At 40.3% G+C, this 23093-nt stretch overlaps 1 protein-coding gene across 3 annotated transcripts in view; it reads left to right on the top strand.

The window, feature by feature from the left end:
- The window catches only part of HELZ (helicase with zinc finger), a 113034-nt gene extending 95279 nt beyond the window's left edge, over positions 1-17755 (top strand). For all 3 annotated transcript variants that reach the window (XM_028713038.2, XM_077924025.1, XM_028713032.2), the window contains 6 exons: positions 1680-1756; positions 3384-3957; positions 6273-6507; positions 8398-8908; positions 14620-14872; positions 16713-17755. In XM_028713038.2, the coding sequence (XP_028568871.2) occupies positions 1680-1756; positions 3384-3957; positions 6273-6507; positions 8398-8908; positions 14620-14872; positions 16713-17044 (1982 nt within the window). In that variant the 3' untranslated portion in view covers positions 17045-17755. The remainder of the gene's footprint in view (positions 1-1679; positions 1757-3383; positions 3958-6272; positions 6508-8397; positions 8909-14619; positions 14873-16712) is intronic.
- Positions 17756-23093: the final 5338 nt, after the last annotated feature.

Below are 23093 nucleotides of genomic sequence, written 5' to 3' on the forward strand. Positions count from 1 at the left end.
GTGGAAGAGGACAGAATACACTGGAAAAATACATTTGAATGGGGGAGTTAAATTTCCTGAACTTTTAATAGTGTAGCTGGGGGAGGATAAAGGAAATATTGTGAAATTCACTGAACACAATCTTCTGTCTCTCTGAAGAAAATGTCTGTCCCTGAACTCTGATTTGGGTTTGTCTGTGAAAGGTGCTAAATACCACCAATTTATTATAATTTAAGAAGCACAAGAGGCCTCTATTTTCACACAAGTCAGATTTAATTCTTTATTTACTCAATATATCACCAAGCACCAAAGAACGAGCAATTAAACGTCAAGGCTAGTTTTTCCTGCAGGTGAAACTTAGCATTGTGAACTTTTAAAAATAATGTTTGAAGTCCTGAATAAAAGGTAATCAGCTAGTTTAAAAGAGTTAAAGGTTTCAAAAGTGAAGGTGCTAGGGGCTTTTGCACTCAGGTCCTGCTTGCAGCCTTCGAAGATGCATCTCCTTGGCCACTGTGAAAACAGGATGCTGCCTAGATGAGTCCTTTGCCTGATCCCAAAATGTACTTATGATCCTCTTGCAGCAGATTTTCTTACAGAGAAAGGAGCTGCAGTTGTGCACTTTCGTGAATTCACTAATGCATGGACCTCTCTAGTTGGCATATCCTGGTTCGGAAGCAGCTGCAGCTGAAGTTGATAAAACACACTTCTGGCTGCTGTGGCCTCTGCCTCCAGTAATAATCTAGAATCTAGAAGTACCCCCAGATTCAGGACCTTCCTTTTCAGCGGTATTTCAGCTCTGTCTAGGGCAGGCAATTGACCAATTTATCATGGCATACAGGATATGTTTAGAGTATTGCCTGGCAGGGAGAGGGCAGGAAAGTACAGCTTTGTTTGCACACTGATAAAAGGATTTCTGAAAATCTTAAAATCAAAAAGATTTTAAAGGGAAAGCATCTACAAAAACTCATCTTGAACAACTCATACTAATAATATCTTTTGCTCCTAAATCTACAGACAAATAGAATTCCAGCCTCCTATTTTCAAACCATGCTAAGAAATTAATCTGTTTTCTTAATATGATCTTACAAAGCATGGAAATCTTAAAGCAGTAAGAGACTGTGAAAACATTTTGTCTTTCCTATCTCTCTGTATTAAAGTTACAGGAGCCAGAGGCTTATGCTAATGAGTAATTGCTATATAATTAGGAGAATGAGATAGTCATCTCTGTTCCAGCTCATGGAGAAATGGGGGGGGGGGGAATTGACCTGAACTTTTCTTCAGTTTCTTAAATCCTCAACTGTGTAGTAGCTAGGGATATTAACAGGAACCATGTGTATATGGATGAAACAGGGATCACAGATGGTCTTCTTCAGGGATTCATGTACTGAAATGGGTCAGGCATACGACCCCAAAAGCTTTCTTAGCTTTTCTGAATTGTCACCTATGTATTGTCTTATAAAACGCAAGTGCCCTATTTGTGTAAGGATAATTACGTTCTGGTATACAAAACACTCTATATGATTAATAGCAGCAGGAGAAGAATATAAAACACCGGAGTTCTTTAATGATTATCAGCTTCAGCAACAGGAGAAGATAAAATAGCATCATTCCTTAATGCGTCCATGGGTGGGTATCATCCCATCTGAGCTATGAAAATGCTTTAATTTTGTTTTTGGTAAGTAAGTATTTTATATATTTAGGTAAAAACGAACCTAGTGCTGGACCTGAACTCAATAAAATCCGGACACCTGAGAAGAAACCCATGGAAGCCAAACAGGTGTGTGGTCTTTATTTTTCTTTCTTGTCTTCTTATGGGAAATGACTAGTAGCCCATATAACACTTGAAGTGACAGAAAGGAGGCCATCCCAGATGAATCAATACATAGAAGAGGTGGGACGCTAGGGATAACAAATCAGTAATGTGTTGGCTGTAGACTTCGCTTTTGATGGCCATAAGGTTCTTTCCATCCATGGAAGGCTTTTGATTCAACAGAGCAATTCTTGCATGGAGAATGGGCAGGTGACTCCTTTTTTCTAAGGAGAACTTCAGCATTTTATATAATACAGCCTACTTAACTGGCTGATCTATGTTTGAAAAAGTGGAATGTTTCAGGATTCTCTCCATTACAAAATTGGCCTTCCGTGCCTTACAGAATTTACATCAGATATATAATGAGTCCAGACTAGAAAGGTTTTGTAGGCCACTCTTTAGAACTTGCTAGCATTAAAAAAAGGTTACCAAGAATTTTGACACTTGCAGTTCTTTAACTTTTCTGTGCTGTTATTTTTTATCTGTTTTAGTACCCTATTACTTAGTGTTGATTTTTTAAAATTACAAAACACTAAATCATGTCCGAAATATTTGTGCTTGCCCAACCACGAGACTTACTGATTTTAGAAGTAATTGGCAAATGCTCCTGCAGCTCTGCTCCCAATTTGCTCTGAAAGTTTGAGGGATCCTCTAGAACAGTCCAATGCCCTGAGCACGAGGCGCCTCTGATGGATCCAACTCACTTCCTCAAAGAGAAAGTGCCCATTCATTTGTGGAATAGTTGGTCTCTATCCAACCTAATACATTTCAGTATTTTAATTAACCTTTCAACTTATAGATCAAGTAAATACTCACACTTGTATGAGTAATTCAAATAAGCCTCATCTTCCCCAGCCCCCAGAAGAATATTGTCAGATGGAAATGGTGGGAGAAAAGACTCTTAGGAACAAAGTCATTAACTGAGTGGGATGACCTAAAGCAAATTGTTTAAGCTTTGCAGATAAATAATTGCCTTTTGATTATATATTTGGTGCTTTTGTCTAGAAGCACAGGTAAAAAGCATGGAACCTGACAGTTGTTTGTCTTTAACTAAGTTAAATATGGATGTTAGGGAAGGAATCCAACATAGTGCTATGGCAATTCTTCACTCAGTGCAAACTTTTCAGTGAAGGATTCTGCTAGTGGGACAAGTTAGCTGAATACCGCCCATAGTTTAAAACTAGAAGGACACAACTGCCGCTGGTCTTTGTAACATATAATTACCATAGTAGCTATATATATATATATATATATATATATATATATATATATATATATATATATAAAATAGCATAGAAAAATGTTCAGATTCACAAAATACATGTAGGCAGTTTCAAGTCAAGTAGAATTATCAGTGAAATGTGTTTTTAGTTACACAATAAAGAAGAGAATATATAAGTTTTATGGTGCTCTTCTTCACTTACGGCCTTGTTCTTCCCACCTTCGTTAGATTTCACATGCCTAATTCAGTGTGAAAGTAATTAAAGTGTTAAAAGTAATTTGCTTGGTACAGTCATACAGCTTGCAGGGATTTTGTTGGCTATGTTTTCTTAAATGATTTTTAACTCAAAGTAATTTGTGTAATTTTCTCCAGGTTGACTTAGAAGCAAATTCCCAAAATAGAAGCCCGGAGTTGCGTCCCAGCGCTGCTTATCCTAATTCTAAATTTCACCGCAAAGATAATCTTAACCCCCGGCAGCTGAATCTTCACCTCACCCCTCCACATGCTCAGTACACTGTTCCTAATCGCCACTTCCAGCACCTGCCCCAGATTCCAAGGCAGCCATACCCTTTACAACAACCGCAGAACCCTTTGAGTCAACAGCAAAATCATTTGTCTGAGCAGCAAAACCAAATGGATCCACAGCAGAACCAGATAGCCCAACAGCATAATCATTTAAATCAGCAGCCACTGCAGACACCCTCACAGCTTTCCCCAGCCTATCAAACGGGCCCCAACCAGTCGTTCTTTAAAAACCCAGTCCCACACAGACCTCATTCCCCTGGTGTAGTAGACACTGTGATTTCAGAGCAGCACCCTCCATCTCTGTTACAAGAAGTCGGTAACCCTCTGAGACCCATTGCACAGCACAACCCAATGTTGCCGCCTCACTTGAACCACTTCATTGAAGAGAATACTCCAGGGATGCCTATAGGAGAGCAATTAGGTAGGTATCGCCGCCACGTTTCATAGACCCAAACGGGACACAGTTGTTCTAAACTGAAAACTATGCTTATGTTTGGGTTTGGGCTTCATTTGTTGTTTTCGGTAGCACTGTGAATTTCAGTGTCGTTCAGTACTGAGTTATCTCCCTTTCTGTCCAGAGGGGAAAAGACAGGAAAATCAGCCATACTTGCGGAGCCTTTGCTTGAAGAGTTCTGTGGTGTTTACATTTGAAACTCCTGATTGTGTTTTTCTGTTGTGCTAGGCACATTGATGCAAAGCCATGGGAAGGCAGGTGGGCCTTATCAGCAGCTGCACTCAGGTCCTGGAACTCATTCCTGAAGGAGAATGACCTTATCCCCTCACTACTGGCCATAAATGGGCCATAAATGGTTGCTCTCATTCTCAAGTTATTTCAGTTGCTGTGGTTACACTATTTTCTATGAGCTTTGTGTGTATGTGGGTGTATTTTTAAATCTTAACTGTTCTACAGTTTTCGAGTACTTTGTTGTAGTTATCATTATTAGCCTACTCTTCTTTAAAATGGTTGAGTTATTGTTTGAACTTGCTGTGCTAGCTGGCTTGCGCTCACTGAGGAAAGGTGCTTCAAATCATGGGTGGAGAACCTTAGGCCCTGGGCCTCACGTGCCAAGCTTCTATATATGGACCTCCCCAGGCCACACCTCCTGCTGGTTCCGGTCTCCATCCTGCTTGAGTATCTTTGCCTGTCTGAAATGTGTCCTTCAACTCTGCTCATGCCTGTTGCTTGCTAGAGAGGGGTTTGTGCCTGTGTGTAGAATCTAGCCTACTGTGCAAAGGGAAAATTGACATTTATTGCTCCACCCACTAATTAAACCACATTTCAGATATAGCAAGTGGTTTAAAAATGTACTGCTTTTAAATAATCCATGAATAAAATAGACTGCAGTCAAAGTGCTTAAGCTAACACATACACCAGGGAAGGGTGAGAGAGAGTATGCTCATTTTGAACTGGCCCTGTGAGAGATTACTGTAAAATAAAGAGATGCTGAGACCCCTTTTGTATGCTGTGTTAGTAATATTATATTTTAGATTATTACTGTGTATCAGACGTGTAGAATTTCATTTATGTAAACAGACACTCGGGTTTGGTGATATATTGATATATTGTCCCAAACTGGTTTGAAGTCCACATCGTATCAGTTACGTAATTTTTGACCTGGCAATATACAGTGGTACCCCGCAAGACGAACGCCTCGCAAGACGGAAAACCCGCTAGACGAAAGGGTTTTCCGTTTTGGAGGCGCTTCGCAAAACGAATTTCCCTATGGGCTTGCTTCGCAAGACGAAAGCCCATAGGGAAATCTCCGGGACAGCGGGGAAGCGCAGCGCGTCTTCCCCACTGTCCTCGGACCTCCTCCCGCCGCCCGGCTTCGGAACGAAGCTCCGAAGCCGGGCGGCGGGGCGGGAACGCCTCCTCCCGCTGCCCGGCATCGGAACGAAGCTCCGAAGCCGGGCGGCGGGGCGGGGACACCTTCTCACGCCGCCCGGCATCAGAACGAAGCTCCGAAGCCGGGCGGCGGGGCGGGGACACCTTCTCCCGCCGCCCGGCTTCGGATGGCTTTCCTGAAGACTTGGGGTGGGAGGAGGGTTTTCCTTCCCACCGCCAACATTCAGAATGCTGTTCTGAATGTTGGCGGTGGGGAGGAAAAACCCTCCTCCCACACAAGCCCCGGGAACAGAGGGAAAGCGCTGCGCGCCTTCCCCTCTGTTCCCGTACCTGTCCTGAAGGCTTGCAGTGGGGAGAAAAGCCCTTCTCCGCACCGCCAGCCTGGCAAGCGGTTTCCCTAGGAACGCATTAATTGATTTTCAATGCATTCCTATGGGAAACCGTGCTTCGCAAGACGAAAAACTCGCAAGAAGAAAAAACTTGTGGAACGAATTAATTTCGTCTTGCGAGGCACCACTGTATCGCAAATCATGATGTGTATGTGTGTGCTATGCAAAAATCACAATGTGGGGGAAACCGTGAAGCTGGCCAGCGCCTCTACACAGCTCCATTCTTATTTCAGACACTGTGATATATTGGCATATCACAATGCTGGTGAGGTATCACGATGCTGAAAACCAGATATTGCCTTGCCCTAACAAGACACAGGGCAGGTAAGATATATTTCAGTGTAGTACTATGTCAAAGGTACCACAAGAAGCAAACTTGGTACCAAAGGTGTTTTGATATTGTTTGTACAATTGCCATATGATATTGTGAAATGAAGTTTTCTGACATAAGCATCTTCAGTACAGAAGCTGGGTAATTTTCCCCCAAAAAATGTTTTGCAGATCGTATTCATGGAAATTTAGCTTTGGAAACCTTAAGGCAACAGCAAGCAAGACTACAGCAATGGAATGAGCATAACGCCTATCTCAGTCAGGGCAATATTCCTTATTCTCACCATCACCATCCTCACTTATCCCACCTTTCTCAGCAGCCAATTGGATTGCATCAGCAGCCAGTTAGGGCAAACTGGAAACTTGCCAACAATGTAGAAGATGAAACTGAGGCAACGTATTCAAGGTAATTGTGGAAAGAATTCTCAAAGTGTAGCATTTAGGTGGAAATGGGACATGGACACTTTTCATTCTGCCCTAGAGTATCCAAGTTGTTCCTGGAATCCAAAAACTCTTAATTCTTAGGGTCCAGTCCTAGGAGGCTCATTTCAGGTGCCTAGCTTGAATGGGATGGACTTCAAAAAAGGGCTGAGAGTGCTGTGGCTCTCTTCACAAACATGGTTTTGACAGTGAGCACTTGAACCATGAGCACTGGGGTGGGGGAAGATTAAATAAGAATCAGATTGGGAGAAGAGTGATGTCTCAGTACAGTGGTACCTTGGTTTTTGTACATAAACCATTTCGGAAGTCCGTTCGAATTCCGAAACATTCAAAAACCAAAAGCGGAAGTCTCAGAACGGAAGCCTCAATACGGAAAATTCAAAATGGAAGACGCGTTTTCTGTTTGAGTTCCGAGGCGCGTTCAAAAACCGAGACGTTAGAGTTCTGAAATGTTCTACTACAGAGGCATTCGAAAACCAAGATACCACTGTAAACAGCATCCAGCCTGTCATTCTTTATAGTAGCATCCCAAATGTTCACATTAAGAATAATGGTGGTTCTTTTATGGCGTTGGCAGTACAGTAGTAACATGTTAAAAGTCTCCTGGCACTGAAAACAATATATTGCTGAGATATATCAGAATTGCTGCTATTTGCACATTATAAATAGTAGATAAGATAAGATTAAGATAGCTTTGCAGGCAGATGCCAACTACAACAACTTTGCGGGTAATTAAAGAAAGCATCAACTTCACTTGCCCTGTGAAAAGGAGCGTTGTTGAAATTTACTAGAATAATTTTTTTATTCATAGCCTTTATGTCCCAAGAGCTTAGGTCAGGTAATATCAAACAGATGGGTTGACAATCCATAGAGGGTTTGCAAATTGAACCTTTGGAAGCAAAAGAAGGTTAAACAAAGAGAAAGGGAATACTTGTTATGCATTTGTATACCTATAAAGCAAGCCAGTCTCTTACCATTCATACTCAGCTACAATCTATATTTAGAGTACCACTGCAGAGTCTGTACTTTTCTTCCCATAAAGCAACTGCACTATGTCCTCACCCCTTTTTATTTTTATTTTTTTTAAAAAAACATCTTATGGTTCTAATTTTGGTTTTGGTAACATCCTTGGGAGTTTTCACAGAGTGAGTTTCATGCTTTGTGTGAAAAGCACTACCTCCAATGAAAGGTTGGATTTAGCAGCTGGATATGTTTTGTGGGGGCACTTTCAAACATGTGGTTTCTCATGTGAAAGTGGAGGTTGTGCTACTTCATAGAAGTGTTGTATAACCCCAGCGCAGACAGTTTGTATTGGCCTAAATACATTGCAGTTTTTCAGTTAAACAAGAAATGTCTTACAAGTTATTGTCTAGATTTCTAATGGTTCCCCCCACTGCTTTAAGACTGTTTTTCTGCTTTTGATACTGTTTTTCTTTTTCATTGTTCAGAATTTCTGAACAAAAAGCTTAAAAAAATGTATGCATACCCCCAGATCATGGTCCAGATTTCTTGATAACTACATTTAAATGTAGATTGTATTGTGATGCTTGTACAGTGGTACCTTGGTTCTGCCCGTTTGGCTTCCGAAACGTTCGAAAACTGAGGCGCGGCTTCCCATTGGTTGCAAGAGCTTCTTGCAGTCAGCGGAAGCCGCGTCTCACGTTTGAGTTCCAAAAAACACTCAAAAACGAAAGCATTTACTTCTGGGTTTTCACCGTTCAAAAACTGAAACGTACGACAACGGAGGCGTTCTGGAACCGAGGTACCACTGTAATGCTGCCATTTCTCTTGAATGCGATAACATTTTACACTGATTTCATTTCTAATCTGAGCAATCATTATTTTCTTAACGTAGGCTCCAGGATTTTCTCCGAGAACTATCACACCGCGATCAACATGAAAGCAGGGACCTAGTTGAAATGCCGCCACCTCAGTCGAGACTTTTGCAATATAGACAAGTACAATCCAGAAGCCCACCAGCGCTCCCTTCCCCTTCGTGCAATTCAAACCACAGTGGCCACTTTCCTAACTTCTCAGAGAACAGAGACATTGAAGTATCTAACAACCCAGCATTTCAGCAGCATCTGCCTCAAATGTACAATCCCTCTTTCTCAATGCCATCGGAACACATAAACCCGCCTTCCCTAAAATACCTGCAGCCTGATGGATCATGGACTTATGCTAATCTACACCAGAGTCATCTAATGGGGCAAGGCTTTCATTACGGTATACCTCCATTGCCTCATAGATCGCAGCAGAACCCTTTTATCCAAATACAGAACCATCAGCACACAGTTGGTCAGGAACCATTCAACTCCCTCACTTCGCGAGCAGTGTCTGCTTCTTCGCTGCACAGCTTAGAAGAGGTACGTGGGCTGCGATGTTGGTCATGCTTGCTTCCTGTTTAGAGGTCTGTTTAGAGTGAATAGTGAGTAGATTTAATAGTAACAAATGCAAGCTGATTAAAAAAAAGGGAGCCAGCGTAATAGATGGCTTCAGGCAAGGTCTTGTATCATTTTCTGGATTCCACTGTTGAGGGTTTTACACCAGCTGCTGTCACTTTAATTTCATTATGAACAGTTACTATATTTTTATCTTTAATACACGTCTCCTAGGATTGCTGGATAGTGATTATTGTTTTCAGCATATGAAAAGCTACCCTCACGTATACAATTTAATTTCTTTTTCCAGTTCTGATTTTGGATATGTGTCTGGATGAATGAAACTTGTAGAAATTAGCAAACTAATATCTTATTTATTAAGAGTATATGCATCATACATTATTTCAAAGCAATTTACTATTTCAAAAGAATATCCAGATTTAATATAGCTCAAACCATTAAGCTAAAACAAAACATACCATCAAGACATGTTACATGGGTCAATATCTTATTAGTGAGGATCAGCCCCCAGTTGGAATCATAAAGCACATCCCTTTGATCTGTGCATTCAAGCCCTAACTGAGCATGTCCTGGCAGCAATATAAAACACATTTGTTTGGATAATGTACGATTAACAAATAAAAGTGAGGTTAGGTTCAAAGATGTACTTCTGCATGTGAAAGATCTTTGAGTCACGGAAGGACCATTTCACTGGAGCTCTGTGTAGAAAAGCGAAATTAAATTCAAATATATTCTTCTGGTCACATAAGGCTTGAGGAAGCTTGAGAACTGTGGCAGAACTGTATGGTTTGGAATGTACAAAATTATGAAAAGAAACGCAATAAAAAATATTATATATATATAAAAAAAAAGAGAACTGTGGCAGAACTTGCCTATTATAGCAATCTGCTTCTAGTGGTAGAAGAATACTGATACAGTGGTACCTCGGGTTACATACGTTTCAGGTTACATACGCTTCAGGTTACAGACTCCGCTAACCCAGAAATACTGCTTCAGGTTAAGAACTTTGCTTCAGGATAAGAACAGAAATTGGGCCCCAGCGGCGCGGCAGCAGTAGCAGCAGGGAGGCCCCATTAGCTAAAGTGGTGCTTCAGGTTAAGAACAGTTTCAGGTTAAGTACGGACCTCCAGAACAAATTAAGTACGTAACAAGAGGTACCACTGTAGCTGTTTTCTTTTCCTCTTGCCTTCTTTCTATCTAACCCCCCACTGTGGTTGTTTTATTAATGACAAGCTCCCATCCCAAAACACAATGACAGTGACTCTTACTTGAAAGCAAGGAAAAGGTCTTTTATCCAAGCCAACAGCCAACAAGGCCTAGAAATCAAGATTCGAAGGGTCATGAGCAAGGCAAGAGATTGATAACTGAATGGAAGCTGGCTATGACTACATAATTATATCTAGGTGCATGCCAATGATGACCAGTTCAACTAGATTCCCCAGTAATTATCCTTATTGTTCAGGTTCGGTAAAATTAATGTACCAGTTCTGTGCAGTGGTATTTCTACCACTGGAGGATTATGGGAGCCTCTAGTACAGTGTCACCTTGGTTCTCAAACTTAATCTATTCCGGAAGTCAGTTTGACTCCCGAAACCATTCGCAAACCAAGGCGCGGCTTCCAATTGGCTGCAAGAGCTTCCTGCACTCCAGCAGAAGCCGTGTTGGATGTTCAGCTTCTGAAAAAGGTTTGGAAACCATAACAGTTATTTCTGGGTTGTTGGTCTTTGGGAGCCAATTTGTTCGTCAGCTAAGCTGTTCGAGAACCAAGGTATGACTGTACTCTATACTCTTCCCATTGCTCTTGCTTACTTTGAGGAGGGTGATGAATTGCAGCATGTGTGTTTTAGTACAGTGGTGCCCCGCAAGACGAATGCCTCGCAAGACGAAAAACTCACCAGCCGAAAGGGTTTTCCGTTTTTTGAGTCGTTCCGCAAGATGAAACGTCTTGCGAGTTCTTGCGAGTTTGTTTCCTTTTTCTTAAAGCCGCTAAGCCGTTAATAGCCACTAAGCTGCTAGTAGCCGTGCTTCGCAAGACAAAAAAACAGCAAGACGAAGAGACTCGCAGAACGGATTAATTTCGTCTTGCGAGGCACCACTGTATTTAGGAACTATGTGCTAATGAAGGTTGCAGAGGTTTTTCATGGACTTGGCATACACTGTAGAATGAGATGCTGTTCCATTATGTTGAATTCTAATTGTGCTGATTAGAACCAAAGAAAATTATCAGGACCACAGCTTGTGATCATGAATGCCAGAACATCTCTGTGCTGTTTTGATGCCGAGTTGTTATTATTATAATAACCTTAAATCTCTGTTTTGCACCTCCTCTGGGGACTCCGCATCAGCCATAAAGGGGAAAAACATTTAAGATACATACTGATCTGGGCGAACTAGGAAAATAACTGCTACGAATACTATTAATTTCAGGCTCTTTCAGAAACACAGTTGGGGACCAAGAAATTGCTGATTGACAGACATAGGAACAAATCTTCTGCACATAAATATTTGCTTTTATGTTTAGAATCGGGCTCTTCGAAATAAAAAAAGACACTACTGTTTTGGGTTTTTTGCCTTCTAATACTCAAAAGCTTAGGTATTTTGATTCTTAATAAAATAAAAGATTACTTTTTACAGAGGCTGAAGTCACATTAGAAGGGCATTTTACTGCCAGTGATAGAACAGAACGTGGCATCCTCCCTCACCAAGTCAAGGTGCATAAGTCCCTTCTTCCTAATCCACAGATGACTAGCCTATGGGTCACATGCAGCTCCCCCCTCCCTCCAATCCTGTGAGGCCCATTTGTCATACCCCAGTTGCCCATACCCGCCAAATGTGCCACCATGTCTATAGTTGTTTCTTCTGGAACATCCCTAATATGTTTTCTTGCCCTTAATTTTCACCTATCAGCTAGTGCTTCATGTCTTGGATGAAATATACAAAAATTCTCCTTTCTGAGGAATGAAGGGTTTGGAAGTTCCTCTCCTTTCTCGTTCAGTTCACTTCTTTCCCTAGGGCATTGTCACCTTGTGCCGGGAGGGAAGGCAAAAGACGTTTGGGATTTGAATGGAAATATTGCTAGAGATGAAAATCCCGTGTCCCTTCCCATTTTGAGATAGTCAAATGAGTATACATTTTTAGGGAACTCTTTATTTATGTGAATAAATCCTTAGCAAGATAGGTCTGTAGAAATCTGTGTTAAAAGAATCCTCTGGTCCTGAAATGCTAACTGCCTTGCACTTATTAAACTTTTTAGCTGAAGGCTTTCAGTCACATTCTAACTTATTTTAACAGATTAATGTGCAGATCTCACATAGTTTGCAATGAAAAGACTCTTTGAAGAAAAGATGCTAATTGTACACTTGCACATTGCAAGTTGTAAGTGTGATGCCCTTGAACGAAGTTTGGGAAACTACTGGTGTCATTGCTAGCTTTTCGGATTTTACAGAACAGGCCCTAGTTAACTAAATTTTCATGAAAAAGATATGCAGCATTTCTATTCCTCTGGCACTTGTTTTTAAAATTCTTTTCCTATAATCGTTTGGTATAGTATAGTATGAGAGTATCTTTAAATGCACTGATTCTTGCATCCCTCCCCTCTTCACTTCAGCTGAGCTTAGATCCACTTTTAAAGGATCTTGACTAAGTGATCCATTTGATCCATTCAAAACATGGATCCTGGTTCAGATAAAACAATGGTTAGTTTAACAAGCCAGCTGCATAATTTATTATTGGCTTGTAAGCTTGGATTCCTTGTTTGGATGTAATATTAAGCCAAGATTCTTTAAAACTGAAAATAAACTTTGGTGAAGTCCTGCTGTGCAGCAGCTGGAATGGGCAACGTGCTAGTCTGATGCGTCACTCAGACTTGCTGGGGCTCATCCAAGGAACACTAAACAGCAGTTTAGCATCACATGTAAACATGGCCTGTGTCCGTGTCTAGTCCCCCCCCCCCCTCTCGATAAAGAACACAGTACTGAAGTGTTGATGGAATTTACATTTAAAACAGTTAAATCTGAATTCAGTCTGAATGTGCAGCTGATTTGTAAACCTGGTCTTGAATCCATAGTTCTCTTTAACCTTATCAAAGCCTATCGGATTCATTTGGCATAAAATCAATCAGTACACTACAATGACCCAATAAAGGGGAGGGCACTTGATAGTTCTAATAACTAAAAGGAAAGAACAAGAAGGCGCTCACCTTGAGTTAGAAAGATCCCACCACAACCATGAGGTAGTCTCTCTCTGGAGAGTATTCTATAACTAGGGTGTCACAATGGAAAAGGCTCTCTTCCTTGTAACTTCTTGCTTCAGCTAACTAGGCGGGGAATCTGGAGAAGGCCTCCAGTGAAGATCTTAAGGGCCAAGTAGGTATATATGAGAGCAGATGATCCTTCAGGCATTCTAGCAACAAGGGCTTAAAAGCACTTTGAAGTGTACTTGCCAATTGACTGAAAGCCAATGGAGATAACAAAGGTCTTGTGGAATGTGCTGTTATCGGCCAGTTTCCATTAATAATATCACACCCTTATTTTGAAATTTTTGGACTGTTTTCAACATAGCCAAATTTTCCTGAATATGTGATGGGACACATTTGAAAACTGGCAATATTGTATTGGATTCTAAGATAAATTAATGTAAGGAAATCCATGGAAGGAAAGTTTCTCATTATCATCTCCCCTCTGCAGCTACCTCTCCAAAAGCCATTTTGGAGGGTAGGTACCCTCTTGAACAATATGCTGGGTAACATTTACATTTGGAAACTACCACCAGACCTCATAATTGCCAAATCATCAATCTTCAGGTAAACCTTAAAGAGGAATTACTAAAAAAGAAAGAAAGAAAAAAGGATGATTTGTTTCATGTTGCTCTAAGCTGACAAAACCACAAAGGAGATGAAAATGCTATGCAATCAAGTACATCAACCCATGTTACTTGAAAAACAAGGCGTCACAAGTTCATGAAATGTCACTGAAAATTAGCCAAGTATATTTTGAGCAAAAATATTCCCCTGTGCCCTCAGCTGCTATCTTATCCACAAACGACATCAAAGCAAAATCACATTTTATTTCTATGTTCCTTTTGCTTCCTTTACCTTCTCCTGTAGAACAGAGAAATGGCAGGGAAAGAAGCCTCTGTGTGGAAATGAAAAGCGTGCGCAAAACAAAATAATGCATTTTGTTACGTTGTGTGCTTTGTGCTACCTAGAAATTATTTTCATGGGATAAATTAAACCAGTATGGATGAGCCAAAACTGCCAAGAAAATAGAAGGAAATTGCCACTGGTAGATACTTCCACGCAATTGCACCCTGAAGGGAAGTTGTAAAAGGCAAGCTTGGAAGTAGCAAAAAAGAATGGTTGCAAGACAAAGTGATAGATTAGGAATCAATAAGTCATTGCCGAGGTTGAGGGGTGTAGATGAACACTGCAATGGGATTTAAATAAATATTTTATTTCTGCCACCATTAATATTTAACCTTGAGACATTTCAGTGGTATTTACTTGCATTCTGTCTATTTTTGTACTATCGCAAAACCAAATATTTAAACTAGCACTACTCTCATGGTATTCCCGTTAAAGTGATTTCAGAATGTAAGTACTGAGAATCACAGGGGGTATTTGCCACAGGTTCCATGCAAGTGACCTCTCTTCTCCTCTCTGCTTTTCTTCTACGCAGTATGAACCAAGAGGACCAGGCAGGCCGTTGTACCAAAGAAGAATATCATCTAGTTCAGCCCAGGCTTGTTCTGAAGATATAAATGCTCCTCAAGATAGCCTTGGACAGTGTAAAGAGCTTCAGGACCATAGTAACACATCTTCTTTCAATTATTCATCCCCTGAATTGTGGGTAAACTCCACCTCATCAGCCCCATATCAGAACATTCCATGCAATGGTTCCAATAGAGCAGTCCCACCAAGAGAACTCTTGGGTAAGTGATGCTTTCTCATCATTTTAAAGTATTATTAATAATATTAATTGCAATAATTTTATTATTTATACCCTGCCCATCTGGCTAGGTTTCCCCAGCCACTCTGGGCGGCTACCAACAGAATATTAAAAACACAATAAAACATCAAACATGAATAACTTCCCTAAACAGGACTGCCTTCAGATGTCTTCAAAAAGTCAGATAGTTGTTTTCCCCTTGACATCTGAAGGGAGTGCGTTCCACAAGGCAGGTGCGACTACCGAGAAGGCCCTCTCCTGAAATAATAATCATTTTATTAAGCCAACTCATTAAGAAGTTGCTGTACTATTTCTGGCTAGCAAAGTATATTCTCAGAATAAAATGCATCAACTTTTTCTCTGCATTGAAAACTTACAGATGTTTTATCTTTGGGACCAATTTCATATTACAAATATGGTATCCTGTCATTCGCTCTTTTGTAAGATAATTTGCTGCTTACTGAAGTGGATTAAATATTGTGCATTCCAGTACAGAAATAAGGCAGTGATGCACACAATTCAGTCCTGGGTTAGACCTAATGCCAAAACATGGGTTAGCATTAAAAAGATAAGCAGGCACAAACTTTGGGCTCGTGCGGTCTCCCCTTCAGTTGACTCATCGGTTCAATCAAACCATGGTTTAATACCCTGGTTTGCAACCTAACTGTTGTTTGGACAAGCAACAGTTTCCCATATTCAGATGTTACTGGAAACTGTTGTTTGTTTAAAACTGAACAGAAGCTTTCAGCGTATTCACCTTGTGCGCAAAGGAGGAGTGGAAGCAGGGACGCATGTGTGCATAAAGAGAAAGATAGAAAATAAGATTCAGAAACATCCAATCCTTCATCTGTCTGTTTTTGGGGGACAGAAGGCGGGCAGGTGTGGAGGACTACCTGGTCCTGAATGGGGTAACTGTGCCCCTGAAGGACCAGGTGTGCAGCCTGGGAGTCATTCTGGACTCACAGCTGTCCATGGAGGCGCAGGTCTATTCTGTGTCCAGGGCAGCTGTCTACCAGCTCCATCTGGTATGCAGGCTGAGACTCTACCTGCCTGTGGACTGTCTCACCAGAGTGGTGCATGCTCTGGTTATCTCCTGCTTGGACTACTGCAATGCGCTCTATGTGGGGCTACCTTTGAAGATGACCTGGAAACTACAACTAATCCAGAATGCGGCAGCTAGACTGGTGACTGGGAGCGGCCACCGAGACCACAAAACACCGGTCTTGAAAGACCTACGCTGGCTTCCAGTACATTTCCAAGCACAATTCAAAGTGTTGGTGCTGACCTTTAAAGCCCTAAACGGCCTCGGTCCAGTATACCTGAAGGAGCGTCTCCACCCCCATCGTTCTACCCAGACAGTGAGGTCCAGCGCCGAGGGCCTTCTGGCGGTTCCCTCACTGCAAGAAGCTAAGTTACAGGGAACCAGGCAGAGGGCCTTTTTGGTGCCTGCCCTGTGGAACGCCCTCCCACCAGATGTCAAAGAGAACAACACCAGACTTTTAGAAGACATCTGAAGACAGCCCTGTTTAGGGAAGCTTTTAATGTTTAATAGACTATTGTATTTTAATATTCTGTTGAAAGCCGCCCAGAGTGTCTGAGAAACCCAGCCAGATGGGTGGGGTATAAATAATAAATTATTATTATTGTTATTGTATAAAAACATTATTCACTTTGTCTGCTCCAATATAACACCCTACATATCTGTTTTCTATAAACAGACATCTTCAATCCTCAAATCCAGATTGCATTGTTTCTTTTTTGCAGAAAAGTCTATCAGAGGTTAAAGGGGCTACCTTCTTCTTTTCTTTGCTTTCTGTTTCCAGTTCCTTCAAAGACCTCCAAGCCGCCCGAGGAACCGATGAAAGTTGAGAACATCCAGCTGTCCAATTCTTTTAATTACAATATGCTCCAGCATCTTGGCCAGTTCCCTCCCCTCATGCCCAACAAGCAGATCGTGGAATCCAACAGCAACAGCCAGCCCAGCTCTGGTGCGAACAAGCCGGCCATGTCTTACGCAAGTGCTCTGAGGGCCCCACCAAAGCCCAAAGCGCCCCCTGAGCAGGCAAAAAAGAATAGCGATCCTTTGTCTTTGTTTCAGGAACTTAGTCTAGGTAGTTCATCAGGTAGCAATGGCTTTTACTCCTATTTTAAATAATCAGAATATTTTTGTAGAGAACATTTTAATTTCTATTTGTGTCAGTAGACTTAAGATAGTTGGGGCTTCCTATGCAGTTGCCACCATTTCTCTTTGTTTATATTAGTAAATATATCTTGGTTTAATTGCTTTGCTGCTAGACTTGAAGCTAACCTTTTTAAATTATATTCCGTTCTCTCTCCCCCCATGTGGGTCAGAAGTTTGAAAAATTTTCCCTAGAAAAACACACACTTAAAAAAAAGAAAAAAATATATGTAACATTATATATGTGTTGCATTAAAGCTAGCAGCTGAAAAGTTAACTGTGCAACTTAAAAAAATATATATAATTTTTTTAAAAAGAAGTTGTCTAAATTGTATTTAAAAAAGAATTGTAAGTAGCATTTACATTTATTCAATAACATTTAGCATACTATGCTGGGTTTCTGTACCAGAAATGGCCAGTTAATGTACAAATGTATGTTATGTCTGCTTAAATCGTTTATTTTTTTTTTTTAAATAAAGGTGCAGCATCTTATAATTACTTTCAGTTTTATCAACTTTCTGTGAAAGGATGCTGCATTCTAAAACTTTTATAGTTTTAGAACCTGTATGATGTGGTATAGTAATCTCCTTTGACTGTAGGATAAAGTAAAGACCTTCTTTGCAGACCCGCACACCACTGTTTTTAACTTTTCAGAGTAAAGCGGTGGTCGATTAAAAAAAAATAAAAAATCCTGCACATTTTATTTTTGGACAGGCTGCTAAATTTAGCTTGTTGGAAAGATTAATTTGATAGATTTTTTTAAAAAAGAATCATGAAATTAAAAACAATTTTTTTTTGGCTATGTTGGGTGCTTCGTAGTTTAATAACTATTAAAAAAAATTGAGTGAATTTAGTAAAATATTTGGGTCCCCCTCCCAACTATGCATGTGTAAATGCTTGTAATCTGGTTTCTCCTACTCTTGGCTTCTCTAGTGGTATAAAGAATTGTGCCGCTTTAAGTTTTTATTTCTCCTTGCCCCCACCTCAGTAAAACCTTTTGGTACATTATTTGATGTTTACATTAAATGTGACATTATACGACGGATCTTCAGATATTTTGCTAACTGTTTTGTTTGAGGAACATCATTAAAGAAGATTTTTATGTTTGTCAAAGCTGTATCCAAATTAATCCAAAATTTTGGGGAGTCAAGTTGTGAGGGGGGGGGAGGGGGAGGACTTGTGAATCCATATGGTTGTTTTTATCTTTGTATGTTCTGCTGAGGTTTTCCACAATCTTGGTCTTTTACCACTATATATTGAAAGTGAAATCTATAAAGAATTATACAGCAATATGTAACAAAATTTTGGAGGAAAAAAAACATTTTAGGGTAATGTTTACCTTTCAGGTTGTGGTCTTGTACACTGTTCATACTTTTGAAGTAAGGGATGTATCTTTTATAACTTCTACAGAGGCCCTTGTCCTCCTTTACACTTGAAAAGATCTCTCTGATCGGGGACGTTAATTTTTATCAATATTTTAATTTATTTTAATTTCCCATTGTGAGACGCGAGAGTAATATTTTCAATAGTATCATTTTTAAAAGCGTGTTTCTCTTTGAGGTGGCACAGCTCCCCACAGCTTTGAAAACATTGGGATTAACCCGGAGCCTTTTTGCTGAGCTACTGTACTTGCTGCTGTATTCAATCTGATATTTGCTCTTGTTACAATCCATTTGTCCCTGTTGGGTGGTTTTGTTTTGTTTTTTTTTTTTTTTGGTAAATCGTTGTGGTGAAATCTCAGCTTGGTTTGAAATCAATATCACCTTTCTTACTGATTTCAGGTAAGTCGGGATTTCACCAAAGGGTCTTTCTATAAGAGATCTGCATACTGAGTTAATGCATTGCAATATCTGAATGGTTACCGGGTTCGTGGTCAGAAATGCAGGATAAAAGCTGCACGGCTATGTAACTTGTATTTCTTAATGTTATAGAAACAAACAAAAAAGTGAAGGAGAATGTCCCTGCTCAATTTTGCTTCACAGTTTGAGCATACAGTATCAGGAAGTTCCAGAGGCTAAGTTCTCTGCATCTTAAACAGAGCTTTCATCATTATCATTAGTATTTTTGGTCTGCTGAGTACTGCAGACAATGGCCCTAATGAAATTAGATTGTTAATGATAGTATCTCAGTTGGTATAAACCAGGGTTAGCCCCTTTGAAATAAATGACGCTGTATCTGATGTCACCTCCTAAAGTTCTGAGTTCCAATCCTGCCCCTGGTTACTCGTGGCAAATTCTATTGAAGGCAATGACATTTACCCACTCATAACCCAAGGCAGGAATGTTGTCTTTTTATCCCACTTAATGTGGACACAATAAAGAGTTGTTGGTGATACGTACAAAACCAGGGATAGGCAACCTGATGCACTCCAGATGTTTTGAACTGAATCCATCATCTTTGGCCATACTAGGTGAGGCTGATGGGAGTTGTATTTCAGAACATGTGGTGGTCCCAAGATGCCTACCCCTGTCGATGATGATAGCAGGTTAGTTAGAGCTCAAATGCACTCACTCAAGTCAGCACTATATCTTCAGGGGTTTCAAAATCACACATTTATATAGAGTTTTATTATTCTGTTCACCTTACCTGAAATATTAAACTAATAAATTTTGCTTGTTCGTTTACTTCAATCTGCGAGTTAGTTGAGGAACAATTGTTGACATCAGATGGCCTCATTTTTAAACTGTCATACACTGGTATTTTTATCACAGCAACTTTCTAAAAACACATGCTTTCTTTTTTCTTTCTTTCTTTTATTTCACCCCCCACCCCAGCCTTATTGTTGTTAAACATTTGTCGGAAGCGTATGCCTACGTTTGGAAGACTGATATTTTATCTTTTCAGACTCCAGACATTAAAATGAGTAAGAGGATACAAAATAAATCCATTTACTCCGCATCAGATTTTTTTTTTTTTTTAACAGATTGTGGATTTCGGTCAGACTTGGCATATACGGGGACCTTGGTGAGACTGATGTTTCTGAGTTGTTAAATACAGTTTTCTCCAGAGATTCAGAGCTATAGCAATTTCGAAAATAGAACTGGCTTTGCAAAGGTAGGAAAGCTCCAGACCGTTCCAGTGCTCTGATATACTCAGATTGCTGGTGTTTAGTTTTACCACTGGACAAATTCTGCTTAAAAGCATTCTCACTGGTTTTAGTTCTCATGGAATTGCCAGTCTTTTGTCAGGAGTAGGCCATTAGTAAAGGCATAAATGTTGTCAATTACTGTGAAATAAAATTTCTAACGATCCTGGTGTTTTTACAGTTTACAGCTCTTGTGTACTTAGGTCTGTACCTAAGTACATAAAAGCTTATACAATTTTCATAGTCCCTTCCCCCCCTGCCCCCCCAAAAGGAATAGTGCTTTCCACCATTATTTCATTTCACATTTTCAGAAACAAAATATACTAGTGTCATGGGAATGAGCATCTTTTATTTTAATAGGAGCATGCCATATATTGCTGCACTTAAAGAGAATTTTAGAATACATTAGTGGAACTACAAATGTAAGCCACTTACGCTTGGTAATATTGTAAAAGGAAAAGCTGCTGGTCAACATTATATTTGATACATTAGGTAAAGTAAGTATTTTTCTTCTTACTGGAGAATTCATTTTTCAGGAAGCATCTTGAAGGGTTCCTGGTGTTACGGCAATTTAACTTATCAGTTTCATTTAATTGCATTATGGTATTGGATAAATCCTAGATCCTCAATCTCTATTTTATTTCTTCTTCCATGCCCAGAAGCCATTTTACTACGTAGTTATTATAATTTTCCCTTGGTTCATCTGATCTGCCAACTACCCTGATTCTGCCACCTACTCTATATTAATCAACCTGATCCTGCCCCAATCTTCATATGCTACTGCATCATATTTGTCACTGAGAACCCCAGTGCAGGATCTGCCTGAGTGACTGGTGATCTCTGTATTAAATGTCCGCCATAGGTCTCCTGTTCTTCCTGATGGACACCCCAAATTTAGCAAGAGACCCACTTCTCGCATCATTATCTTTGCTAAATAAGTGGATTTGTGTGAGAAGAGGTCCTATGAGAGCCAGTGATAAAAGAAAGAAAAAAATGAGGTTTTGTTTGTTATACTTGTCCAAACCTTCCTCTGGAAGAAATCCAAACTTCCAAAGTTATAGCTAGAGTTTTCCATCCTAATATTTAATGGTTATAACACCCAAATATTCCTGCCTCCTTCACCTTTAGCATTTGTTTACACAATCTGTTCATCTTCCCGAATTCCTCCAGGAAAATTATCAGTGTTCAAACACCCCTACCTATGATTCTTCTGTCTGCCTGTCTTCCAGCTCATGTTATGCTCAACACTACCAGACTGAGTTACTGCACCAGAGCCTCAAATCTTAATCCCCCCCCCCCCCATAATGCTATGAGGACAGAGCTGATGTGGCTTGTACTATTTGATCAAAATCTGATCTTTAACAAATTGCAACGCTTACTAGACAAATACGAATTAGACAAGTTACATTTGGGAACATCTGTCTTGTTTGTAGACTTGCAGCCCAAGCATTTTGTACTCAAGTTTCCTTGTCATGAAGACCCCAAAAGTAGCTTAAAATGTGGATTTGTGAGGATTTGTGCTAACAGTTCTGAATCTAGTAGTGTATCCCTCAAAAGGTGTGTTTGTGTATATAATTACGTGGTGAAAAATAAGGTTTACTGGCATTGCACTGCAGTTTTAAGTGGAGCTGCTTGTCTTGCTGCTCCAAGATAATGCAAAATGGTTTCTATTAGGATTCAGCTTTAAATTAAATGTGAAGGATAAAGTATGTGTGGTGAAGATTGTATCCAGTGAAGTTGTCCTATTAAAATAGGACTTTCCACCTGCAAAACAGGACTTATTTTATCCCCTCTCACAGAACTGCTCTGGAGGGTTGAGGGAGCACCCAGAACAGTTTGGAGGGTGGGGATGGGGGAATAGAGAAAGAATGAGAGAAAAAGAAAAAGCCCTGTTGCACAGGCAATTTCATTGGAGTCAACTCACGGTGAATTCTGAATCTGCTTCCTGTCCCATCCATATCAGTAGAAATGTACCTATTTAGGCAGGCCATCTTCTCGGAGTGGGCATTGTATTTCTCTTCCAATGTAAGATTGAATATCCTTCCACTTATATTTTATTAGTCTTTGCTGCAGATATTTACCCTCTTTTTTCTTGCAATATGCATACTACCTACTTAGCTATTGACATTGATTTTGACAGCAGCCATTAGTCTGAGATGTGGAGTTGCTCATACGTCCATTTTTTCTTTCTTTTTTTTGTTTTGTTTTGCTCATGCTCTGATACACTGCAGTGTAACACCACATGACGTCATCATAAATCTCTTTCAACCTATTGTTTTATTATATATTTTTCTAGATACCTTCCCCCCACCGCCATGCCCTCCTCTGCAGTATGTCACTGCCGGATGCCCTGCTCAAGTCTAATAAGTAAATTCTTTGTTTTCCTATAGTGCACTCTGGGCTTTTAAACCCGGTATTAAATAATAAACCCTCTTTAATCTACACACTAAAAACAAAAAAGTTCTACCTTCAAGGCCGGCCTTAGCTAAAACTGAGGTAATGTTTAACAGCATATAGAGATGGAGATGGGAGGCGGAGGGAGGGGGAATCAATTTTGCTTTTGGAAGCAAATACATTGCCTCATGGTTAGGCCGGTCACTTTTGCCTTTAGTAAATGCAGTCATCTTATAAAAGCCATTTGAGAATTAAGTAAAGAAGTAACCAGGAGGCTCATTTGCAAGACAACAGCCCAGTTTAAGCAACCGGAAGGCTTTAAGGTGATCACCTGATGGCTGCTGAAGGATTTAGCCAGCACAGCCTATGCACTTGACCATGATTGTGGCTTCAAAGGGGCATATAGTGGTTGGAGCAGGACATGTATATGTTCTATATGGAAGCACCACGTAATGGGTACTGCCATACATTCCTCACCAGGTTTGAGCTCATCACCCATTCCTACAGGTGATTGTAGGGTGAAATGGAACGTCTGGGAGCACATAT

Source organism: Podarcis muralis, chromosome 2 (genome assembly GCF_964188315.1).
Source record: "Podarcis muralis chromosome 2, rPodMur119.hap1.1, whole genome shotgun sequence".
Classification (NCBI taxonomy): domain Eukaryota; kingdom Metazoa; phylum Chordata; class Lepidosauria; order Squamata; family Lacertidae; genus Podarcis; species Podarcis muralis.